This window comes from Meleagris gallopavo, chromosome 24 (assembly GCF_000146605.3).
Source record: "Meleagris gallopavo isolate NT-WF06-2002-E0010 breed Aviagen turkey brand Nicholas breeding stock chromosome 24, Turkey_5.1, whole genome shotgun sequence".
NCBI classification, from domain to species: Eukaryota; Metazoa; Chordata; class Aves; order Galliformes; family Phasianidae; genus Meleagris; species Meleagris gallopavo.
In genome coordinates, this window is record NC_015034.2 from 2639303 (window position 1) to 2662609 (window position 23307).

Below are 23307 nucleotides of genomic sequence, written 5' to 3' on the forward strand. Positions count from 1 at the left end.
GCAGGGACTGGACAGAGGAATAGGGAGCTGAAGATCAGAACATTGTTCCTCTTGCACAGAGCCAAAGCAAAGCAAGAATTAGCACAGCGAAGGCTCCTGCCAGCTGGGGCAAGGCGCATCCAGGGGAAAGCTGTCACACTCCTTTGATGTTAGCAGGAGCCTCTGCTCTCTGCACATCCTGAAAAAGAAAAGCTATTTTTACCTCATCAGAAAATACATAGACTGTGACTGAAGACAATACACCGGTGCTTGTCACTCAGGAGCTACACCTCTTCTTACAACATAATAGGATTTACAGCTGTGAGAGATGCAGCAGCACTGAGACTGCTTTTTATCTCCTTCTTTCCTACTGCACTGCCTTCCCCAGCCGTGCCATGGCTCAGGCAATATGTGCAACAGACAATATCAGTACAAAGGAAGACAGGGACATGCTTTGAGGGACTACACATCCTGCAAACCAGCTTCCAGCCTGCCCCAGGCTCTGTGCAGTGCCATTGCACTCGGCAGAGGCCAGAATGTGCCATCAAGGTCCGACTCATGGAAAAAAATTCTCTCTCTTTGCTAGTATTTTGAATCAACTGTTCTTAATGCCTGCAATCTCTTCTGGCTGATTCTCTACCTCTGCTTCAGCGGGGCCAGTCCACACCTGCTTCCATGAGCAAAAGTGCTGAGGATGAGGCTTTCTTCTAGGATGGAGAGGCTGCGAAGGATCTCAGCACAGACTCAGTGCACGGTTGCAGATTCACTGCTAGCAGTGTGCAGCCAGGCTGCCTGGGCTCAGTGTAGCCTCCAGAAGCCATGCAGGGAAGAAAGCACTGACAGGAAAGTACCTGAAGCACAGCCTGGAAATCGATTGTTGCCAACTTATCCCCGGTGAGGACATGCAAGCAAAAGCTGTGGCAGCACAGCCACCTGCTCCTCAGCAGAGCTAATACAGCACTGTGCCTAGAGAGAAACGTCATCCTGTGCACCTGTCCCAGAGCTTCGTGTGGGTGAAATAAGGAAGATGATAGCACAGAAATCAACATGTACCATTGAGAGGAAAACAAACAAACAAAAAAAACCCCTAACAACCACAACACCTGAGGGCACCCCCATCTCCCAACTAAGCAGCAGCAAGAAGGACAAGATGAGCACAATACCAGGGGGACCTAGGAATTCTGGATTTAATGCCAGACTCCATTGCTGAATTCCAGCATGACCTTAGGCAAGCTTCCAGCAGCTTAAGAAGGGCAGCAAAGCCCTTCTACCATTCCAGGGCCCGTTTAGGCTACCATACTTTGGGGACAAGGGCCATTTTCTCTGGGGCAGACATAAAACTATTTAACTGCCCTGGATGCACCTAAACTCCTGAATGCAAGAAAAAAAAAAAAAAAAGTAAAAATAAAAAAAATAAAGAAAAAACCCCATCACAAAACCAAAGCAAATATAAACACCCCTCTTTGAGCTGACCTGATTCCTCTCCCCCTAGTGCAGCCCAGCAAGCCCCTGACCATGGCAGGGACTGCCCAAGTACTCACCCTCAAGTAATGCAAACATGGCATTGCTGCAGGAGAGTCAGCTCACCCTGGGCAGCCAGGGTCTGCAGGTCTGATCAGCTCACTGATGCTGAATGCTGCAGCCAAATAAATTGTGTGAGGAGCCAGACTGGAAGAGTTATCAGCAGGACTGAACCCTATCATCTCCACTCACATGTGTCTGCTGGAGTGGCAGGAGGCACTCTCCCTCCCAGGGAGGTAATCTCCCTGCCTGCAGCTGGAAGATTACAGCTGCCCTGCACGCAAGCACTCAGCCTGTGTTGCACCTGAAGCATGCTTCATAAACATGCCCCTGAGCTGTAAACAGGGAGGAGCTCGCTTATGTGATCCCTGTTCTTCAAACAGCAGAAGGGAAGATGGAGCTTCAGAAATACAAGGCAAAATGAAATAATCCTGTGGCCTGAACCACACTGTTCTCTTGGTTTGTGCTGCGCAGAGCCCAAACAGCTCATTGGTTGCTGCAGACCTTGGCTGGGGCTCGGTCCCAAAATGGGGGACACTGAGATGGAACTGAAGTGACAGATGAATTCTGGTGACAGCAGCTCCAGGCCCTTCGTAGGGCCTGAGGCTCGCTGCAACACAACGAACGCGCCCCTTCCCCCCTTCTACCTGCACAGCAGACTCCTGCTCCAGCATCCCTTCAGGAGATCCTTGCTTGCAACAAGAAGGCAAGGGGTCCACAGTGGTTGGTGCATGCCCTCTCTGAAAGACACGCAAGGGAGTCACACCAGTTGTCCAAGGAACAGCCCTCTTGGAGACCACTCCCATCCCACCCTCTCCTCCTGCTCGCACACCACAGAGCCATGCTCACCTGGCACTCTGTGCATTCTTCTGCCAGTGCTTTGCTACCCTATTTGGGGTCCTTGAAAAAGCCCTGGGGTGGTGCAAGGAAGCCACACAACTCGGTTTGTGTTTCTAGCTACCAATCCGCAGGTCCTTGATACCAATTACAAGTTCAAGAACTTTCTCCACTGGGACAAACTAGCAAGGCTGTGACCTGATCACACCTAGAAGAGCTTGGGCATCACACTGATAAATACAGCTTGTGACACTTTCAGTTGCAGAGGGAACAAAATCAGCTCTGTCAGCTGCATTCCTCTAGGGAATTCCTATAAAACAGACCAGCCCACCACTGGCAGAGTTTACACCAGTTGGAGCAGAAAAAGAAAATCAAGAGAACCTGTTAGGATAGAAAAATGCTTTGCACTATGTAGAAGTTGAATTTTTTTTTTTTACTGAGCCAAAGCCAAGTTGAAACATTAGAGTAGGAATAGTCCTTATCTCAGTCCAAGGAAATACATTCCCCTTGTCCAGTGCAATTCAGTACTTCACAGGAAGTATGGGATCCCTTAAGTGTCTGACCTATAATAAACTCCTCCTCCCATTGAGGCAGAGCTCAAATGTTAATTATCAGAAGGATGAGCAATGTAACTGCTGCCTGGCACACTGCTTTTGCTCTAAAATGTATTGCTGCTCTGAACCTCCAGGCAACATCGGCCATGTCTCAGATCCTGCTGGTTTTTTTCCCTGTGTAACTGCATATCATGAATGCAAATACGAGTCCTCTGAAGATAGAACCCTACCAGCCAGGGCTATGAGTCCATCCAGAGCTACTGCCTCAGCATAACGCAAACTTTCTGCAGGTTCTTTTCCATGAAAACACTTCAGAAGTCTCAGGCAATGCTTTAACACCTACCTGTTTTCAGAGCATGAACTGAGATTGGCTGGATTGCTCACTCCCTGGGATTTTACACAGTACCACACTGTACACCTATGTGAACATCTCCTTAAAGGCCTCTGAGACTGCACAAGTCAGCATCACGTTGCATGTTCAGTTAGCTAACACAGAGCTAAATCAGAGCTCTGAAAAGGGAAGAGATTTCAGTGGATGCAATAGAAACAGTCTGTTAGAAAGTGCAAACCAACGTCGAGAAAAAGCATCCAGAAGAAACAGTGAATAATTGCTGTCAGCTCCCTTGTGCCGCTGTGTGCACCCCCAAGGACTTCAAGGAGATTTTTACCAGCCAGGGCTCTGATATTGTCATAGCACTGTTCCCCAGATGCTATAATATCTATCACACAAGGCAAAAACAATTTCTGCTGCTGTCCTGTGACAGCACACAGCAGTCCTGGTGCTTCAGTGCCACAGCATTACAGGTTTACACCTGAGATTGAGCTCCAGCACCAACTGCAGACAGAGGTGGGACAGAGGGAAGTGATCTGTGAGCAGTTAGGAGGAAGAGGGGATCCCTGAAGAAAACTACTCCTACAGCTACAAAAAGTTTTGGTGTTTTTTTTTTTTTTGAGATACGGAGTCCTGCCTCTGACCTTTCCTGAGAGCCTCTGGAGAAGATCTTCAGCTGCACTATGATGTAGCTGTGAAGGAATGCAGGGCTCCTTTCTCTGCCTTGTTGTCTTCCATGTAATCAGAGAAGGGATCTCCGGGCACCACAGGCTGCTGCCAGTCCCTTCTCAGCTGTTATTTTCCTTTCATTTAAAGGAATGGAGAGTGCATGAAGCAGAGTACCTCAAACACATTGCCTTGGGGAAGAGTAAATACCTCTCTTTAACAGTGGGCTTCAGTTCTTTGAGGAAATAGCATGGTGCTTTTGCTCAGAGAATGATGTACATCCTTTCCTGCATTCAGCAGCTTGGGAAGCAGTGCCAGGACAGGTCCAGGGCTGAAGTCACTGAAGGGAAGCTGCTCTTCCAAGCCCTCACTGCAGCCTCCTGGAGCAAGGACAAGGGTGCAGCAGGGTTTGTTTTATCCAGCACATCCCCTTTCTGCTTACTGAGGACAACAGTCCCTGTGCTCCAGTCACCTGCTGAGGCTCTGAAGAGCAGCCAGCTCCCTGGATCCTCTGGTCAACAAGCTGTTATCTTAGGAAACATGAATGCAATTTTAAGGCTGAGTCAGGCATAAAAGATGAATAATTTAAATCCTTAGCAATTCTGTTGCTGCTGCCCAGCTGTGGGTAATGGAAGGTACTGAGCTTCATGCAAGGAGAGAGTTGCAATGAAAACCAGTGCTGCTGTCAGGCTGCTTCCTCCTGCTAGGAGAGAATAGCCATGATGCAGGCATAAATAAGCAGATAACAGCACTCTGCAGTGCTGAGCCAGGCACTCTGATGCTAGGAGCAGGCAGTTCTGTGAGCATAGCAAGCTTGTTTTCCTGTGGCATTTGTTGTTTCTGGCATCTGTCATTTCACAGAAAGTCAGTGAGAACTGCTGGTGCCTCCCCTCTCTAATGTCAATTCCTCGGCTTACAAAGTGCTGGAATCATCAGCCATGGGCCAGAGGAAGGGCATGGAAGGGGCCACACTGACACTTGCTCTTCAGCTCTCTGTCAGAGCAGGAGCTGTGCAGTGTTATGTGATGGAAGGGGAACAAAGATTTGCTTTGCGCACATCTGCCAGGCCGTGTTGTCATGCTGGTTGCCTCCCCATCCTCTTGTGTGTGTGAGAGAGAGAGAAAAAGGGAAGATACTTATTCTGAAATCAGTCTAAAAATCTGCACCCAGAAGCATGAGACAGATTAAAACTTGCAAGAAAACCACTGGACTGCATTTACAAAGCTGAGCAGCAGATAAGTATAGGTAATCTCTTCCCATTGTACCCCTGGATCAAATAAATCTTTCATGGCTTTCCATAAGTTCAGAACTGTTTGAGCTGTGGAATTCACAAAGGAAATCCAGAAATGCAAATTGAAAAGAGCAGCCCGCTCTTTTACTCCAAGAGACAACTGCCTAATACCAGCATCACCACTGCTTAGTTCTTAGAAGAAACAGTCTGAGCATGAAATCAGAAAGTTTGGGCAGCCAGTGCCCCTCATTACATTGACACTGATCAAACAGAAGGCTTCACTGTGTGTGCCCCTCTGACATTTTATGATATGAGCCATAAGATGTTCTTTTTGCCCCTCATTTGGATGAGCCAGGCAATGCAGCTGAAAATGTTATCACACCAATTCATCTTACGCTCATTCATGCACAAAAATCTCAGAGACTCAGATTCACAGAGTGCAGACATGAAAGAAGTGCAGAATTCTCACATAAAAGCAATATGGACTCTTGCCTATGCTACAGCTTAGCTCTGTGCTGTCCTGGCTGCAGAGACAGATAGAAAATGCTCAGCAGCCTCTGCATTAGCTCCCCATCCTTTGGACCAGAAGAAATCTTGCCCACAAGATTAACAACTACTGTTGTGTTTTTTGTTTTGTTTTGTTTTGTTTTGTTTTGTTTTTCCATTTTTGTTCCCCTCTGCTAAAGGCCAAGCAGTTCTGAGAGCAAAGAGTATCACCTAACTCAGCCTGAATCGGAAAAAAAAACAGCTCTGGGAAATCAGTTTGGCATTATGCCCATAATGTGGGCCAAGGGCAAATCACTTCTTAATTACTGCTTTAGGTACAAGTTTCTGCTTTCACTCAAGTGGGTACCAATCTGAAAGACATATGGAGACCCTTATCAAGCTGCTGCTAATTAAGCCCAGCTATTGATCCTATTGAATCCAGTGATTCTGCTGTAACAGTGAGATTACAGATCCACCGAGATTCCCAAATGTTATTATGCCTATTTGGGGATCTCAAGATGGAGAAACATCCAGCATTGAGCTGTAATGCATGCCTGGAGGCAGTGCAGACTGACATCCTGTGAGAGCAGATGAATGCACAGTCCCCACCTGGCAAGATGCTCTCTGCTCCTCTTGGCAAGAAATTTCTGACTCTGCTGCTAAGCATCAAGGGGAAGGAAAAACCTTTTGCTGTACCTTTACTCTCAGCAGCCACCTGGTCTTTGAGTCTTAGTGTACCTAAATGCCACGGTCCCACCAAGATCCTCCTGTTCAATCAGGTCACTTCAAGCAATTGAACAGAACGTAGAAACCAGTTCTGTAAACCTTTTCTATTTTTATTTCCCAAATTATTTTCTTCTGAGTTTGCACCAGCAAGAAAAGCCTTCAATCAGCACTTTGTGGTGTATGCAGTCCTGTCACCAGCTTTGCAGCAGTCCGACAGGTGTCAGGAGCTCTGCACAGAGCTCAGAGGGAGTTATTTTGATATTCAGAGCAATAAGCAAAACAAGCTGTACACCTGTGATTTGACACAGAAATTCTCTAGAGTTTGATGAAAGGCTCAAATATCAATAGCAAGGCAGGAAGGTTTGCACCAAAAATTAAAATAATTCCAATCAATATTCATGCCACAGTCAGCTGCAACTTGTACAGCTTTTTCCTCTGAATAGTCATGGATTGCAGCTGGGCAAAAATAACAAAATAAGGATTGACAAGAGACTTGGTGGCACTGCAAGTGCAGCACAGCCATTTACAGGAACATCTGTGGTGTGACAGTGCTGTGCTGCAGGTTACAGAAGGGGTGGTTACAGAATCAAGGCACAATCATAGAAAAATAAGCCATGGGAAACCTCCATCCTCTTCGTACCTGTAATTGATTGAGGTTGTTAGATGCTCTTCTCCTGGGAGGTGGATGAGCAATATCGACTGGGTTGTGCCATCATCAACAAAATCCATAAAAGGCATTGCCAAGAATATTTGTGAAAACTATAGAGTACTATCAAAATTTGTTTGTTGCTAATATTTAGTCCTGGGGATTGTTCAATGGAGAGCCATTGAGATTATGGTGAATATTTGTACTGCAGAAGCTCACAGAGCAGGATTTGTCCCTGCTTTTCTGGCTCCCATGCAGAAAGAAAAAAAACCCAACAACGCTAACTCTTCTCCTTGGAGCTCAGAGCTTCATGTACCATCAAAAGCAAACTCTGCACTCACAAGGTCACTCCTCTTTTTTCTACAGATGCTGTCCAGAGGGACTGTGACAACATAAGCATGCCTATCCTGGCACAGAGCTGCCCTATATAGGTGTCCTATATAGGTGGTCCCCACCAGCTTGCAGTGCCAGTGCAGAGGAGACCCCAGAACAAAACCTACTTGAGAATTGGCTTCCTACTCCTTACCAGAATCCCAGAACTTAGAAACATGTGCCTTTGCTGATCACCTTGCTGAGCAAGGAAAGAGGCCAAATGCTTCCTTGGATTCTTTGCCACTCATGTTCTGATGACTGTGCATCTTGTGGGCATGACTATTCCAGATACCATTGATTCATCTACTTCCTGAGCATCCTTGGCATGCCTGCACAACATGATACGAGCATGACAGCAAGAACAGCGGCTCACACCAGTGAGCTGCTCACAGTACAACAGCCAGTTGTTCTCCAGTTACTGCAATGCTCTGAAGAACGGTTTGGCAGACCTGCAAAAACTCCATTTGAAATCTTGAACCTTGTGGGTTCCATTTAAGGATAATTAATGAATGATTCAGAAGAGACATGCACACCTCTGTTGTATGCCCACAGCCCTGTTCTCAATGATTAGCATTTAGGATGATTTCATCTCACAGTATCTTTTCCTATGGTCGAATTCAATTACATAAGATGCTTCTGGATGACAGAAGAAGAGTCCCAGAAATAGTCATTTGTACATGACTTTGAGAAGGGAGCAATTCTGTAGAATAAGAGTGAAGATAGAGCTCTACTGACCTAGCAGAGCTAATGAGAGTCTCACAATTGTTCGAAACTTGAAGGAGATCAACTATTTTATTTCTCCCAGTGGACATCTTTCACTGAACACCTGCAGTATCAGCACTTTTCCCTGGCCTCAGCAATGGAACTTTGCCCCTGAAAGCTCCATCAGCTACCACATGGGAGATGTGGTGTATTCACTGTTGGAAAATGTCACGGAGTTATCTCTAGATCTATCTGTGTCCGTGACAGGGGGACAGCAGGCCCACAGGACCACCAGCCCAGAAAAGGTGGGAGGGTGCTGACAGTTTACAGGTTGGTTTGGTCCAGCTGTGACTAATGGGGCAGGGACCCATGGACCCACACCCCAGGAAAGGGGAAAGGGGACAAAGGGGAAGGGTAAGGAGATGGGAGATGGGCCTAAAAACAGAACAGACCTGAGGAGGAAAGTTAATTTACTAAATATGATATCGGAATGCAAGATAACACTATATAATATAACATAACATAACATAACATAACATAACATAACATAACATAACATAACATAACATAACATAATATAGCATAGCATAGCATAGCATAACATAACATAACATAATATAATATAATTGGGATTGAGGCTAATCAATCAAATAAAATAAGAGAGAGTGTGTCCAAAACTGAATGCCTTACTCTAGAGATGAAGGCAAAATGGTCTGAGCTTGCATAGCTGATATGAGCAGCAAGAAAAAGAAAATCTTGTGACTTGTGAGTTTTATCTTTCGCTCTGAGCGCAAAGTGCTTTTGCACTCAAAGAGCATTATTTTGGAGATATAGACAAAATACATAGCATCAGTTGGAATGCCTATGCAGGAACACAGTGTCCTCAGTCGCACTAGGGAGTCTAGTCTAGCCTAAGAGAAGCAGAGACTGCTGTGCTCCTGGAGGCAATGGAAACAGAACGCATCTTTTGATGCACATGAGTTTGGAATTAATTCAGCTGATTGCAGAGAAACTTGCAGTGATGCCATACCCACCACAAACCATGTGACAGCATTATCTCTACCGTCTCATCATCTCCCAAAGGATGCAGCAGCACAAGGAACAGGAATGGCAACTGAAATGACCTGCTTTCCTTCATCGCACCAACCAGCAAGCACTTCTGAGGCTATAACTCAGCTGACCTACTTGCTGTGCAGTGCAGCATCCTTCTCTCCCAGACCAGAGGAAGCTGAGGTGGGCAGTCCAGAGGCAGAGGTCTGCATCACAGCACCCCAAAATGGGGAGACAGCGCCTTGCACTGGGCAGATCTATGAAGGTGCCGGCTGTGGCCAGCAGTCCCCTCTGCCCCAATGCACCCAACAGCACCATCCCACCCCAGAAACATCCGAATCCTCTCAGCTGCTGCTGCCATGGAAACGCCAGAGAGAGGCTCCGCCAGCCTTTGATGTGCTGATCTGTTTAAAGCATGCAAAATGCAATTCAGAAGCTGGGGAGCTGTGTGGGGTGCATCTGGCTGCCCTAAAGATGGAGGCTCTCTGAGGAGCGGGGATTAATGCACGATGGTGGGCACCGTGGCCATCCGCTGCTAGAGCAGTCACAGCGTGCTGCTCTCTGCCCTGGCTCACACACTTAGCAGAGTTTAATATTTAACATCAGACAAGCTGCTGTTTCACAGGGTAATTTGAGTTATTAATAAAAAATCTGCCCTAAATAATTCAAAAATAAGATGCTGTTACTCCAGTTTATCAGCACTGGCAGCAAGGGCTGGGAGCTGAGCACCAGAACAGCGCTGGCCACAGAGCAGTTAATGAGGAGCCTGGAAAAGGCTGCTGCAGCGTCACAACATCAGTGGAGCCAAGCAACTTAATACTGTCCCCATCTCCTGTCACATCATAGGCAGAGAAGTAGGAAGCAATTCCCGATGACGAACAAGGAAAACACAGGACAAGCAGGCTGCTTGATCCCCTCTCAGGAGCACACAGAGATCCCCTGCCTTGAAAGGGCATCTCCAAGCTCAAAAGGCACTGCACAACTGCATACCTTCATAGATGCTACTACCTATAGCATTTAGCACTACGGTTCCCTGAGGCTTTGCTGTCAGTAACAGACAATGTGAGACACCATCCCCTGCATCCCAATGTACCCTTGGTGGGCTCCCAGATTGTGGTGGTCCAATGCAAGCCAAAGAGCCCTGAAATGTGAGGGCACAAAGGGAGATTTCATTTATTTGAGGAGGTTTTATGCCAGACTTCTAACAGAATATGCTTTACATCATGAAAAGCAGGTACCCAAAGTGGTCTCCTACAGAAATAATGTCTATGTCCTGCACTCTGCCATTCCCAGCACATTCATTTTAATGACGTCCTACTCCAAAGCTGCAGCTGAAAGCCCCCAGCTCTGTAGTCTCTTTTCTTACCTTTTTGCAATCTATAGTACCTCTTCAGAAGCATCTTCCAAACAACATGTTTGTATGCATGTTTGCTCATGCTGGCCTTCAGAACCATCGTCAAAATTAGGTCCTTGTTTTCATGGTTCAGCACCCAAAAAGACTCCTTGAATCTCTACTGTTTCCTGGCAGCTCATAATCACGTCACTGGCATGCCGTACATCTCTCTTCATGTAAACATGAACATGATCAGTGCATATTTTTGAGGTACTTTTTGCCTTACACCCTCACGTTCTCCCCATAACCTGCTGGCAGAGCTCAGCAGTTGGCAGTACGGAGCAGACAGCTGGAGGAGTGGGAGCTAACCGTAGTGGCTGCAGCTCCAGAAAAAGTATAAAAAGCACACTACTTCCTTTGGGCTGGTGTTTTTTTTGTTGTTGTTTTTTGATTGATTGTTTCCCCTGAAATCTCACAAGAACAACAAAGGCAATTCTGAGGATGCTGAGCTCCTTTCTTTATCCCAATAGGTCGCAATAGATTCTTTCTGTCAAGAACAAACTACAGGATCGTATGATATTTCTGAGCCACCTTCCTTTGTCTTCTGTGTACAACGTTGCATTTATTTGCAGCACAATGTGTAAAAACACACCTCTTCTTCAGGGAGGAGGTCTGCAGACCACAATACCCAACATGCAGTGTCCCTTTCCAATGCAGACTTGATCTCCCTGCTCTATAAAGGAAGTGCTTCACTACTGCAGTTGTGGACTGCTTGCTGGCTGGTCTGAGATGCATTTCTCAATGTTGACCTTATTGATGGGGATGAGTTCAACAAGTTATGTGAAGGAGTTGTGCTGACACAGTACTGATGGGCAGCAGATATTTTATACTTTTGTCTTGTGATACTGTAGCTCCTTTTACTGCAGTCTTAGCACTGCAGCAGGCTTGATGGGAAGCATTTTTCCTGCTCTGTGCAGACAGGGATCAGCCTGCTGGCCATCACGTTGTTTTTTTAACAGGAACACGTTATTGTGCATCAATGCATGGCCAACCTGTGTGTGAAGAGAGCTGCCATGCCATGCTTCACTGAGCAATTTCTGCTTGGACCAAATCTAGCGAGCTGAGCTAATCCTGCCAGGAAAAGAGCTGAAGAAGGGAAGAGATTAGAAAATTGTAGCCTGCAGGACAAATATAGACCCTATGAAGGCATCTCTTGCCCAAGAGCTGAAATATTGTCATGAGAAAGACAGTGGCCCACAGATATATTTCCTATTTTAGCATTTAAGATGAGAAGCAGAACCGTAACCGTCCCCACTAAAGGGAAAACAAGTACAGCATAGCAAGCCAGTCAGATAAGTTTTCCCTTACTGAGAGTTCTCCAGCACATTTCCCATCCCCACACCACCGCTCCTCAAGCTCATCACCAGCCTGAGTTCTTTCATCCACCACAAGGCAAATTAGGAGCAGAGAGAAGCAGCTGAAAAGGAGATCCATGCAGAGACTTGCAAGGACAGGGAATGGAATGACTGAAGTTCAGCATCATATTTAAGAACAGACTATTTACTCCTATAACGAAAACCATGGAAACAATTTACAGCAAAACATTATTGATTCAAATATCAGAGTAAGAACCTAGAAATGGAAGAGGCATGCATGTAAAACTCACGCCAGTCATCAACAAAGCAGAGCTGATTCCCAGGCAGACCAAAGGAGGACACCTTGCACACTCTCCCCTCCCCATTCAGAAGACTGAAAGAGCAAGTTTAGTTGGCACGTGGTCTCTGCCTAAAGTTCTGACAGTGAGAGAAAGGTAGAGCCCAAAACAGCCCTGCTCTTCTTGTCCAAGAGATTCTGAAGTTTCCCAGTATCATTCAGAGCAACTATGCTTTAACTGACAACGCAAAGCTGGGCTGTGGAACAGCAGCTACTGCTCAGTAGAGCAGTTCTCTCCAAGTAGAGCAATGTGAGGATGCTAAGGCACAGTGCTTTGCATGAGAAGCAGTGCCTGCAGCTGGGGACACAAGACATCGAGTTTAATCACAACATGTTTGGAGATGGAAAGGTCAAATGCTTGGGAAAACCCAATATAACACTTCCCACCACACTCACCCAAGGTTTGGAAACCCTCTGTGGGGATCATCCACAGACAGGGGCAGTTCCTGTCCAGTTTCTGTTCAGAGATGCTCAGTGCAAGTAGGAAGTGCATTGTCAAAGCTGAAACTGTCCTCAGCTCACCCCACACCTGTCTGTCTCATCCACCAAGCAGCATTCCTCATAGCATTTATCTTATTCTTTGCTTTGTGTTGTAATCAGCAAGTCCTGGGTAAGACACAGAGCTCCCCTTCCAGGCATGGCATCAGGACAGGACTAAATGGACTCTGAACACACAAAAGTTTTCCTGTAGATTATTTAGAATCTTTTGCTTTCTGAACAAACATCACTGTATGAAAATTTAGAAATATGTTTACTATTCCTTTGCAGTTTATACTCTGCAAAGGCTTTAAGCACTGTGTTCTCTGCATTTCCCATAGCAGAGGTCCAACATACAGATATGAGCACACCCTGCAGGACCTCAAAAGTCCCGTTACCACACTACAGTAGAGGACTGTAACCATCACTTCTATTTGGTGTTTTGCTGCAGTACGTTTTTGCTTAAATAAGAGGCTTCTCAGTGACCTGAACAGACAGACATACAGACAGACAGACACGCACACACTCTCTCCCTCCTCCCTCATCGCTGTATAAATATAGAAGCCTCATCTGTTTTCTGAATGCTCTCCTGCTGCTGCATTCTCCCCCTCCGCCTCCCCAAGACACTTTGGTGAATACCTGCTACTTTTTGTTTTCTACTGTAGATTTCTCACTGCAACATTCAAAGTCCTAGATTTAACACAGTCCCCTATATTTGCAGCCCTACACAGAACTGTATGGCTCTGGCTTAGTGTTTCAGCCACTCAGCAAAATTTGGTTTGCAAATAGGAAGGGAGCTCGGATTTTGCTGCTGTTTGCAGCACTGTGGCTCAAAACATGACACAGTTCATCTGTGAAAGGAAATGTGAATTTTCAGATAGTTCTGCTGTGCGGAACTGTCCCTTTATAGAGAGATGTCAGAAATCTGCCCGTGTCCAGGAGGATGCCCTCTGCACACCTCAGATTTGAATAAGACTATCCAGCCCAGGGGCAGTGTTTTCAGAACCCACCCCCATGGCATTCTGAGAGCTGGAGGTGACGGTTGCTACAGAGATAGAAGTAGGGCAGAGGACCCAGAAATCTCTGCAATCCTTGACCCATCCTTTCATCATGCCTCCAGTGATGCTGCATCTTCCCAGACCAGCAAAGTGACTGTACATTTCTGAAGAACACTGACATACTTAGGCAATTAAAATGAATTAGCATAATTCAGACCAAACTTCTAATTTTAGCTCTCTGTAAAGCTGCTTTCCTTTGAGCTCACATCTAGCCTGCTGTACCTCAGCTGCAGCACAATAGAAGCAGCTTCTTATCATGAACAAAGCGAGCTGCACGTGCTGCCAAGCTCAGGTCTGTCACAGAATGCACTACCCTTGGCCTCATCCCCTGCACATAGGAATTGCTCTGCTTGGGCAGACCCTTGGGATGCTCCGCACTGCACAGGGGACCAGGTACAGAGGACAGGGCGCAGTTAAAAGACTTTGCAGCAGAAATCGATTTTGGAATGCTGCAAGGTTTAAAATGTTGCTTGCCTCCTCCCAGTATCTTGATATCCGGAGGGTTCACCAAGCATACGTGGATACCGTTGTTACCTGAATAATTTAAGAACCTGCAAAGCAGCAGTGTGGAATGGAACCAGCTTTATCTGTGTGCCTCCTCCCCCCGCCGATGCGTGCCTGCAGCAGCAGGGGCTGCTCCGACCTCCCATCCTTTCCTTCCAGATGCCTACATTCAGCTCATGTTTTACACGCCAGCCACTCCCCCCTCCCATCACCGGCGCTGCAGTTCCTTGTCTGGAAATGTCAGGAAAGGACAGATGCACAGGCTCTGAAATGCCTTGCTAGCTCAGCAGTGTACACGCTGTTCTTCACTTACAACTGACTTGAGTTTTTGTGCGCAATTTGGGAAAGCAATCAAACACGGTCCATTATACGTTAGCTCCCTTTACCTGAGAGATCAGCTGAGCACCACATCCGCCAAGAGCCACGGTGGACAGTGAGAAAAGTAAAAGGGACTGCTACTGAATATGTGTTCTGATTTTTCTAACTGGGCCATCTGAAAGATCTCTTGGGCTGTGCCCATTGCAACGTCACGTGCTCAGCCACAAGCTCCTGTAACCCCTCTGCTGTGCAGGAGCACGGAGAGAAGTCTAATTTCTGCACTGCCATTTTGATTTCTGCACATAAATATGCCACACCCTGCCCTCTGCCAGCCCTTCCCCGTACTTAATGTCATCGCTGGAAAGAAAATCCAAATGTTAGGAGGACAGATGCTCCCATTATAACCAGCGTACACTGCATTGCAACCTAATGGAAGAAATGCTAGAGGGTGGTTGTGAGTGGCAGCAAGTGAAATTTGATAGAGTTTAGTCAAAAGTAAGTTTGAAAGAGTCTCCTCTACCTTCTGACTCCACACCAGAAAGAAACAGAGACACAGAGAGGGTTGGAGGGGAGGCCTCAGTGGGTGCTCACAGAGCCCAGCACAGCGCTGATGCTTTCTCTAATCCTGACAGCTTTTCCATCCGCACAGCACTCCAGTGGCAGGTCAAATAAACAGCATCAGAGGAAGCTGTCATCACACACAGCCCCCATACTTCCCAAGCCAGCCTAAAACACAAACTAAATGTTTATTACGCTTCTACAAAGTCTGAGTCTCCTCACGGTGCAGCCGGCTGATGTAATCCTCCCCAGATCCTGACAAGACTTGCTTCCCCAACAACCTTGACAGTGCTCGGAGGGTCACAGTTACCTTCTTGTCACACAAATCAATTCCTTGTTGGCACACTCGGCAGACAGAGGCGGGGATGTAAATCCTCCACCACTGCGACATCAGTCGGTGCATTGGATCACCTTAAAGGAGCTCAGTTTTGCTCCAGTCTATCAGCAGCTGTGTATACAAAACAGTTTCCCAGCTTTACACCCTGGACACTTACAGCAGAAAAGATTCATCCTTGCACTGCTGTCTTGAGCCCAGCACAACACACACAACACACAGAAAGATTTAAGATGGCACTGCAATTGCAAAGTTCTTTTCTAAGCCCAGATAATAGCTAGATGGCTAATGACTGAGCCCATTCCTAGAAGCACACTCTAATTCTTTGCCTACACACTACCCTAGTTACATTCACAGTGGTACTGCCTTGTCTCAAAGGCTTTGGTTGCCCTGATACTCCGTGCCCCTCCTCGCTTCCACAGCACAGTAGCATCAAGCTTCAGGCAGAAGACAACAGTGGAGTTTCTTCTGACTCCTTCTGTGATGTATTTGAGTATAAGGTAATGAGCACTGAAGTATTTCCTGCTGCAGCACATAGAGGATCTGCACCAAGCACGGGTTGCTATCTGATAGCAGGGAGACATATGCCTTCAAAGTAGTCTGTTTTGTTTCCTGGAAATGGGCAACTAGGAAAACAGCCAGAAGTTTTATGCTGAAAGTTTCTCATTAGGAAACATTTTCCTTTAGCATTCAAGACTGTGTTGTGTGAGATACTGTACAAATTCAAACTGAGAGGCTGTCCTAACCTTGGACAATTGCAAGCCAAAGGAAATAGCAGTGAAAAGAGAAAATAAGTGGCTTGATTCTCCTTGTTCAAAGCAAGCAAAATAGAAGCAGCGGTACAGCTGCTGGGCTCTGTTCTCTAGAGCCCAAGCAGAACTTACTCTGAACGTACTGAGAGGATGTATCACAGGACACACAACATACACAACAACACAAAAATGGCTGGAAACGCTGCAGAATGCAAACCACTCGTGCCCCAAGATATAGATAGCATCAGCTTGCATGGAATTAGAAGAAACTTGTTCTGTGGCTATCATCTCCTTCCTCTGGCTACCTCCACTGCTTTCTTAGCACCTCTTAGGATGTCTGGTTGTCCCTCTGCTACTGACACCAATAAAGTGAATTGCAGGTATAGACCAAGACATAAACATACAGCACTGTGTGCAAACACAGGGAAAACAGTCTCTGCCCGCAGGAGCCTGTGTTTGCACATATAGAGCAAGAGACAACCAGCTGGCACATGTGGAGAAGTAGAAGGATCCAGTAACACAACAATGTTTTCAGTCCATACTGATGGACAGTGTGAGAGTATTTTGACAGAGAGGCCTTCTGCATGGATATATGGTAAGCTGCATGCAGACTTCCAAGGCACCAGCCAGGTACCCAAGCTAATATAGAGACCCCCTCAGCTGCTGCTGCAAAACAGGGTGAGAAACTCCAATATGTTCTGGTAGCCCTTGCTGTGGTGCCAACAGAGACTTGTGCAATAAACTGCCATCACTGCAGACACTCAGGCGGTGGGAAGCAAGGGATAAGAAGAGAGGACTTTTCCTATAGCAAAATCTCCTGGTTCACAATAGAACTCCTTAACTGTTTTCTGATAGCATAAGAGACAAGCTGCTCTGTAGAAGAGTAAAAGGCCCTGCAGGGAAAAGCTGTGAGCCTGCACGCAGTAAGCAGTTATCACGGAAGAAAGCAATGTTTGACTTGCCAGTGTGGTAGTTAAAAGGCCCCATACCCTGTGACAAGCTGCTGCCTACAGACTTTATATCTGTCTTCTGCTCTTTCCTGTTTCACTGTTCTCTGCAAACACAGAGCCCTCCTGGGCTGCCCTGGTCAGACATCCCAGTGCTCAGCCCCATGCAAAAGCATCCCTCACCCCAGCTTTGGTCCCAGAAGAAATGGAGGGCAAACAGGGGCTCTGTCTGCCCTGGCTTTAGGCTGAGCTGTGAGGCAGCCCAGCTTCCCTTCCCAAAGCATGTTCCCAGGGCATAATGCTCGGGAAGGGAAAGCTGAAGCTCAGGTGCTCTGCAGTGTGCCAGAATCCTGCTGAATTCTCCAAGAAGACCTTGCACCATGCCCCCAGTGCTGTGACAGTCCTGAATAGTGCACTGCAATGCTTACGGCTGCAAGATCTGTTTCATCTCAGGGAATCAGAGCCCCTGGGTTTATTCATGGGAGTTTTGCCATCTCCATTGTTTATGTCACTGTCTTGGCAGTAAGCATAACTCAGGTCTCTCACAAGGAGCTGACAAGAAGGTCCCCCCTGGTCCTTTCCACCTGAAGAAGCCCAGACACTTTACAGAGATCTTTGGATTTCCCAGTCCATCACTGAGACACACTGACACTGTGATTCCCGGTGAAGGGCAGAAGGGAATAGGATGGCTTTCTCAAAGGCTCATAAGGGATGAGCATTCTCTTCAAACAGGCATGAATGCAATTGGGATTTCAGTGCCCAGGACTAGCCCAGGCTGCCTAAATGGGCAGCGGTCTGGCAGTGGGGCAGGAAGAATAAAACTCTGATGGCTGCTCAGCAGTGCCTGCTCTGCTCCCTCAGCAGGACATCTCTCATGGCTGTGCAGAAGCAGCCGTTGACACGTTCTAAGCAACAGAAGTCTGCTGTAAACCTCTTGCTCACAGGAGACACGCAGAAGTCTCAAACTCTTTTGCTAAATACAGAGGAGAAGCCCCCTAAGACATCTCTGTGTTGCAACATCCTCTCACACATACCCTGGATTACCCTTGGTGTCACCTCATTCCTCTTAGCCTCTCTGCATTGGTGTATAGCATAGACATCAGGCCCTGTTGTGAGAAGAACAAGAGATCTCCAAGCAGCGGCAAAGCAATCTTAGCCACACATCTGCTCCCGCGGAGAGCTGGCAGCAAGAGAAAACTGACAGTGGCTTTCCAGAAAGGTGCTACAGCTCAGAACAGCAGGCAGAGCCCAGGCTCCTGCATGTTGATGTCGGCAGAGGGGACAGGCACCTTTCCTTGTTCTGGCCCCCTGTTGCCTGCGAGCGTGATGCCTTTGCTGGGAGGGATGATCCACATCCCCCTCACCAACACCGTCTGTGTTGGTCTGCTGTCTACGCAGCAGCAGCAGAGCACTCGGTCCCTGCACAAAACTGCTCCTTCTCCCCAGGTGGCCTGCTGTCACTGTACCCTGGGTGCAGTGCCCTGGCAGTAGCAGGGCACAGAGAGAATATTAGAAACACTCCTTGCTGGGAAAAGGGGTAAGTGTCGCCTGCTCCTTTGCAGTCTCTGGGAGATTGCATGCAGCTGAAAGACAGAAAATTTATCCCAGAGATCAAATTCATTACTGGCATATGATGAAAGGACTTGGAAATGAGCTAAGTGAGACTTTGATGTTTACACAAACCCTTTGCTTCCTCTCTCCCTTCAGCCTCCTTTTTTCTACCCCCATCCCTGCACTGTCAGGATAAACAGCAGACTCCTGGCCCCAAAAGTTGTCTTCTGTTTTGTAGGGACTGTTCCTTGTGCACATGGATTTGTACTGGGAACAGAGTGCCCCTCATCATCTCCCCCCCTCCAAAAGCAAACAGCACCCACTGCCACAAGAACAGGCATCTGAATATAGGGCTGCTCACCCCAGCATCACTGACCTTTTTCTTCCGGTCCCGAGAGCGGTTTCTGCGCTTGCGATTGGATTCTTCCTTCTCCTTCTGCTCCTGTAGAGCCTGAGCCTCAATGTCTTTGATTTTCTTCAGCTGCTTTGCTGCTTGAGCCATGGCTGGTCAGACTGCAGCTGCTCCAGAGCTCGCAGCGGCACTTTCTGCACAGCGCACTCCTGTTCCTGGCCAGGAAGGTCCCTTTCCAGCTCGAATGCTGTCGACCCAGATGGATGTGAAACCAGTAACGAGAGGAAGATAGAAAGCAGACAACAAGCCCCAAAGGACAGACGATGTCTCCAGCTAATTGCTAGATGGAGTCCAGAACACCTTTATAAAGCATTAATAATCCCAAATCCAGCTGTTCCAGAGGTTCTGTGCACCATTGCAGCAGCCCCTGACTGCACTGGCACATCATGCAGAACCCTCCTGATGGGACAGGGCACCAGGCTGTGCTGTGCTCGCTTCCTCACTGCCTCTCCTGCAGTATGAAAAGAGATGCAGGCAGCTAGCCATAGGAAGAAAAATAACTCTCAGCAATTAATGCACGATGACAGCAGAAAAACAGAGGAAAAGGAGGCCGGTGCATTTCATCTCGACTTCTGTTCTCTCCGTAGCAATACATTGAAAGCAATAACCTGCATGTAGTCAGTCGGTGGCTCTACCACTGCAGTGCTGCTGAGGCAGGCACATATTCCAGTCTCTCCGATTCCCTCAGTCACTCTCTGTGCAGCGGGCGATGCGGCTGGTTGTGATTCCAGCTCCTTTCAGGGGGAGCAGTAGGCGATCACTGCGTTGCTTAGAAGGCAGGCAGCATCCCTGCTCAGAAAACAGTCAGTGCTGCAAAGGCTGTGCCAAACGTTGGAGCAAAGTGCAGCTTAACAGCATCCTTTTCTGCTCACATCTCTTCACTGAGTGAACAGCGATGGGAGGGGAGGGATCTTGGCTGTGAATGGGAGACAGAAACCAGGGGCTAGGTTTGCTCCTTGACTACACAGCTGCAGGAAAGAAAACCAGAGACCCCAGCTCGTGCCCCACAGGCATCAGCAGACAATCTCTGGTCATGGCACCTGGGGACAGTCACCTCTTGTCCATGCACATCTGACCATTTCACCTGCAGCCTCCCTTCCAAAGCAAAACAAACCACAGGTTGGAAGTCAGGGATCTAGCTCAGAGATGTAATTTTTGTTCCTGCAGATTGCATCAGTGCAGGAGGGGTCTGGGAACAAACCGGGGTCTGCACTTTTATCGGTTCAATTCTCTGCTCTGCTTCTGCCCCAAAAATGTCACCCATCTGCAAACTTACGGGCAGAACACTGGGAGCATTATCTGCCCAACATATGCTGCAGGTTTCTGGCATAGCTCATCCTATTTTAGACAGAAAGGTCCCTTTTGTGTCAAAAGATGGGGAAGTAGGGTTTAATGTCAATTCCTTAGCAACTGGCAGTCACTTACAGGTTATGTAGAGAGATGGGAAGCTGAGAAATGCAAAATTAACTGTAGATAATGTAGCTCACTTTTCTGGCTAAGTTTTCCTGCATTTCTTTTCCCTTTGAAGTCCTTCCAATTCTCTTGCTTTACCCACAGACCAAGAAGACTCCAAATAACAGAAAACAGGTTTACGTATCTGAGTTTTTTTCAAAATGTGATGGGTGAGAATACAGAAAAGGTTTATGGGGTCTTAATAAAATCTGAGAACAGGAAATCATCAAAGTTTACAAGTCTTTTCCAAGAGCAACTTTAGTACTTTGACCTGCACTCATCTGGAGAAACACAACTCTCAGGTTCAGATAGAGCTACACATCTTTATACATCTTGTGAATGTGCATATAAAAAACAACAACAACAAAAAGACAAAACAGAATTAAATAGAAACCAGACAGCACAACACTCCATAGACGGAAGATGCCATGTGCACAGCTGCAGTGGTCAGAGGCACCATATTTAAAATAACTAAAAATCTATACTCTTTCCATTCAGTGTCAGAGCTTCCAGACAGTGCTTTCTCAGAACATCATCTCTCCCTTTCTGCCTCCTTCCTGCACCATCATTTGCTGCTCGGACTCATCCAGCCCTGCACAGGATTTCCTGAGGACAGTGGTCACGTTTGCTAACACACTGAAGAGTCTGTCTTACAGCTGGATGCACAGAGAGGTCACCAAGAGCATCTGCAGTGGCCTCTAAAGGGACTATTTTCAGCTTTCTTTTGTCTTCAGAGTTTCTACAATCACCCGCAGACCTCTTGCTGTCTTTGCCAGGGCAGGTCTGAGTGCTTGCTGAGGACCAAGCTCTGCAATTTGCTTTGATTTTAACAGCATGCTCTTTTAATACAAACCAAGAGGGAACAAGGACAGTCCTAAAGTAACCGCAATCTTGCCTAAACTAGGATGCAAAAAATGACCACAGACATTGATTTTGAAGCATCTATTTTGAATGCTGACAGTATCATTTAAGAGACTGAGTTAACTGGAATTCGTTCTCTCTGTTTCATACACAAGGTTGTCCTTCTCAGAGGCTTGCAAATGTAATATTCCAAGTTGTGAAGCACTTGCCCTGGGTTGATGTTGAGCTTTTGTGTGCTGGTGTGTGGTGTATGGTTGATAAAAAGTGACCATGGAGATCTGCTATACATGAGGAAGAGCTCATCTTCTTCAGTGTTCTTGCTGTTTCAGAATGGAGCCAGGACTCTGTTCAGGGGTGGCAAGAAATGTTGAGGAAATACAGAGGAAAGAAGAAAACACTTTATGGATCATATTCTTGTTGCTGCTTGTTCCTGGTGGAGAAACACAACAGCACTTCGCAGAATCACAGAATCAGAATCACAGAACGGCCAGGGTTGGAAGGGACCTCAAGGATCACGAAGCTCCAAACCCCCTCGCCACACGCAGGGCCACCAACCTCCACATCTCACAGCAGCCCAGGCTGCCCAGGGCCCCATCCAACCTGGCCTTGAGCACCTCCAGGGATGGATGGGGATCCACAGCCTCTCTGGGCAGCTGTTCAGCACCTCACCGCTCTCACAGCAAACAACTTCCCCCTGACATCCAATCTAAATCTGCCCTCCCTCAACTTCAAACCATTTCCCCTCATCCTGCTGTTATCTACCCTTTCAAAGAGTTGATTCCTCTCTTGTTTGTAGGCTCACTTTAGGTAGGCTCCACTTCAAAATGGAGGATGGCAGTAAACAAACCTCCTCCTTCAGCTGAAAGATACCACCTGCATGTATAGCCAGCACAACACTAGAAAAGAAGATTTTTAAGAGCCTTATTTAATTATTTGACACAGAGCACTGTATTTAACACTTTTTCCTTGAAAACAGAGTATCTATATCTCTGGTACCTCGGTAACAGATTGGGATTCTACCATGTCAGACAAATGGCAATCATCAACAACAGTCCCTGCTACAAAGAGCTCACAGGATAAAGGGTTTGGCAAGGGAAAGCAAGGAGAACCCTTAAGGAAATGGTCACACAGATGAACAAGGCTTCTATGTGCCAATTCAACACACAGAGCTGTCCTGCAGAACAGAACCTCGTGTGAGGGAAGGACAGAAACAAAGTCCTTTTGCCTACATGCTGTTTCCAGAAATGAAGCATAGCTGGAGTCCTGCTCTGCTCTGAGTGAAGAACGGTTTGTGGGAACTGCTGAGGTTCTCTGTAATAGGATTTTACATTCAAACTCCAATTTCAAGTAGGTATTTTCAGCCAAACTCTTCTGGTTGACAAGCTGCAAAGATAAAGGATGCTGCAGGCCGCACCTCAGCCGCTGTAACCAAGCCTTGTTCAGTCCATCTGCATTCCCCATTGCTGCAGAGGGAGGATCTCAGCACAGATCTCTCACTGAGTCAGGAACTTAATTTAAATTGTTTCTTTTTATCTGTTCTAAGCTATCTCATTGATGAGCTCTCAAAGCCTTTCAATTCACCTCTTTGAAATCCTGGAAATCTTCAAGGCCAAAGCTTGTATGTTGCTGTGTGTTGCTTTCAACATATGGAGCCCTACGTGTTGTGTTGCTAGCAGACATTTTGGTCCACGTAACAGCTAATCTGGAGCAAATCTGTCACTGCTGAATGGAACTGTTCTGTGTTCACAGCGTGATACCTGGCAGTGGCAGTGCAGAGCACGCAGTAGCAGCTGCTCACGCCATGCTATAAGATGCTGATGGTTCTTGTACTGCCTGATTTAAACCCTATTTTAGCATGGCAACTCTCCAAAATCAAACCAAAACCAAAACAAAACAATCACTCACTTCTGTAGGCCTTCACTGACAGCAGGATTTC

At 46.9% G+C, this 23307-nt stretch overlaps 1 protein-coding gene across 7 annotated transcripts in view; it reads right to left on the bottom strand.

The window, feature by feature from the left end:
* ANK1 (ankyrin 1) overlaps positions 1-19779 on the bottom strand; it is a 50178-nt gene extending 30399 nt beyond the window's left edge. For 3 of the 7 annotated variants that reach the window (XM_031556754.1, XM_031556752.1, XM_031556755.1), the window contains exon 1: positions 2148-2321. In XM_031556754.1, the coding sequence (XP_031412614.1) occupies positions 2148-2306 (159 nt within the window). In that variant the 5' untranslated portion in view covers positions 2307-2321. Of the gene's footprint in view, positions 1-1520; positions 1692-2147; positions 2322-19022 lie in introns of those variants that run through there. The other 4 variants (XM_019622668.2, XM_019622662.2, XM_031556753.1 and 1 more) reach the window with 4 other exon arrangements.
* Between the last annotated feature and the right edge of the window lie 3528 nt (positions 19780-23307).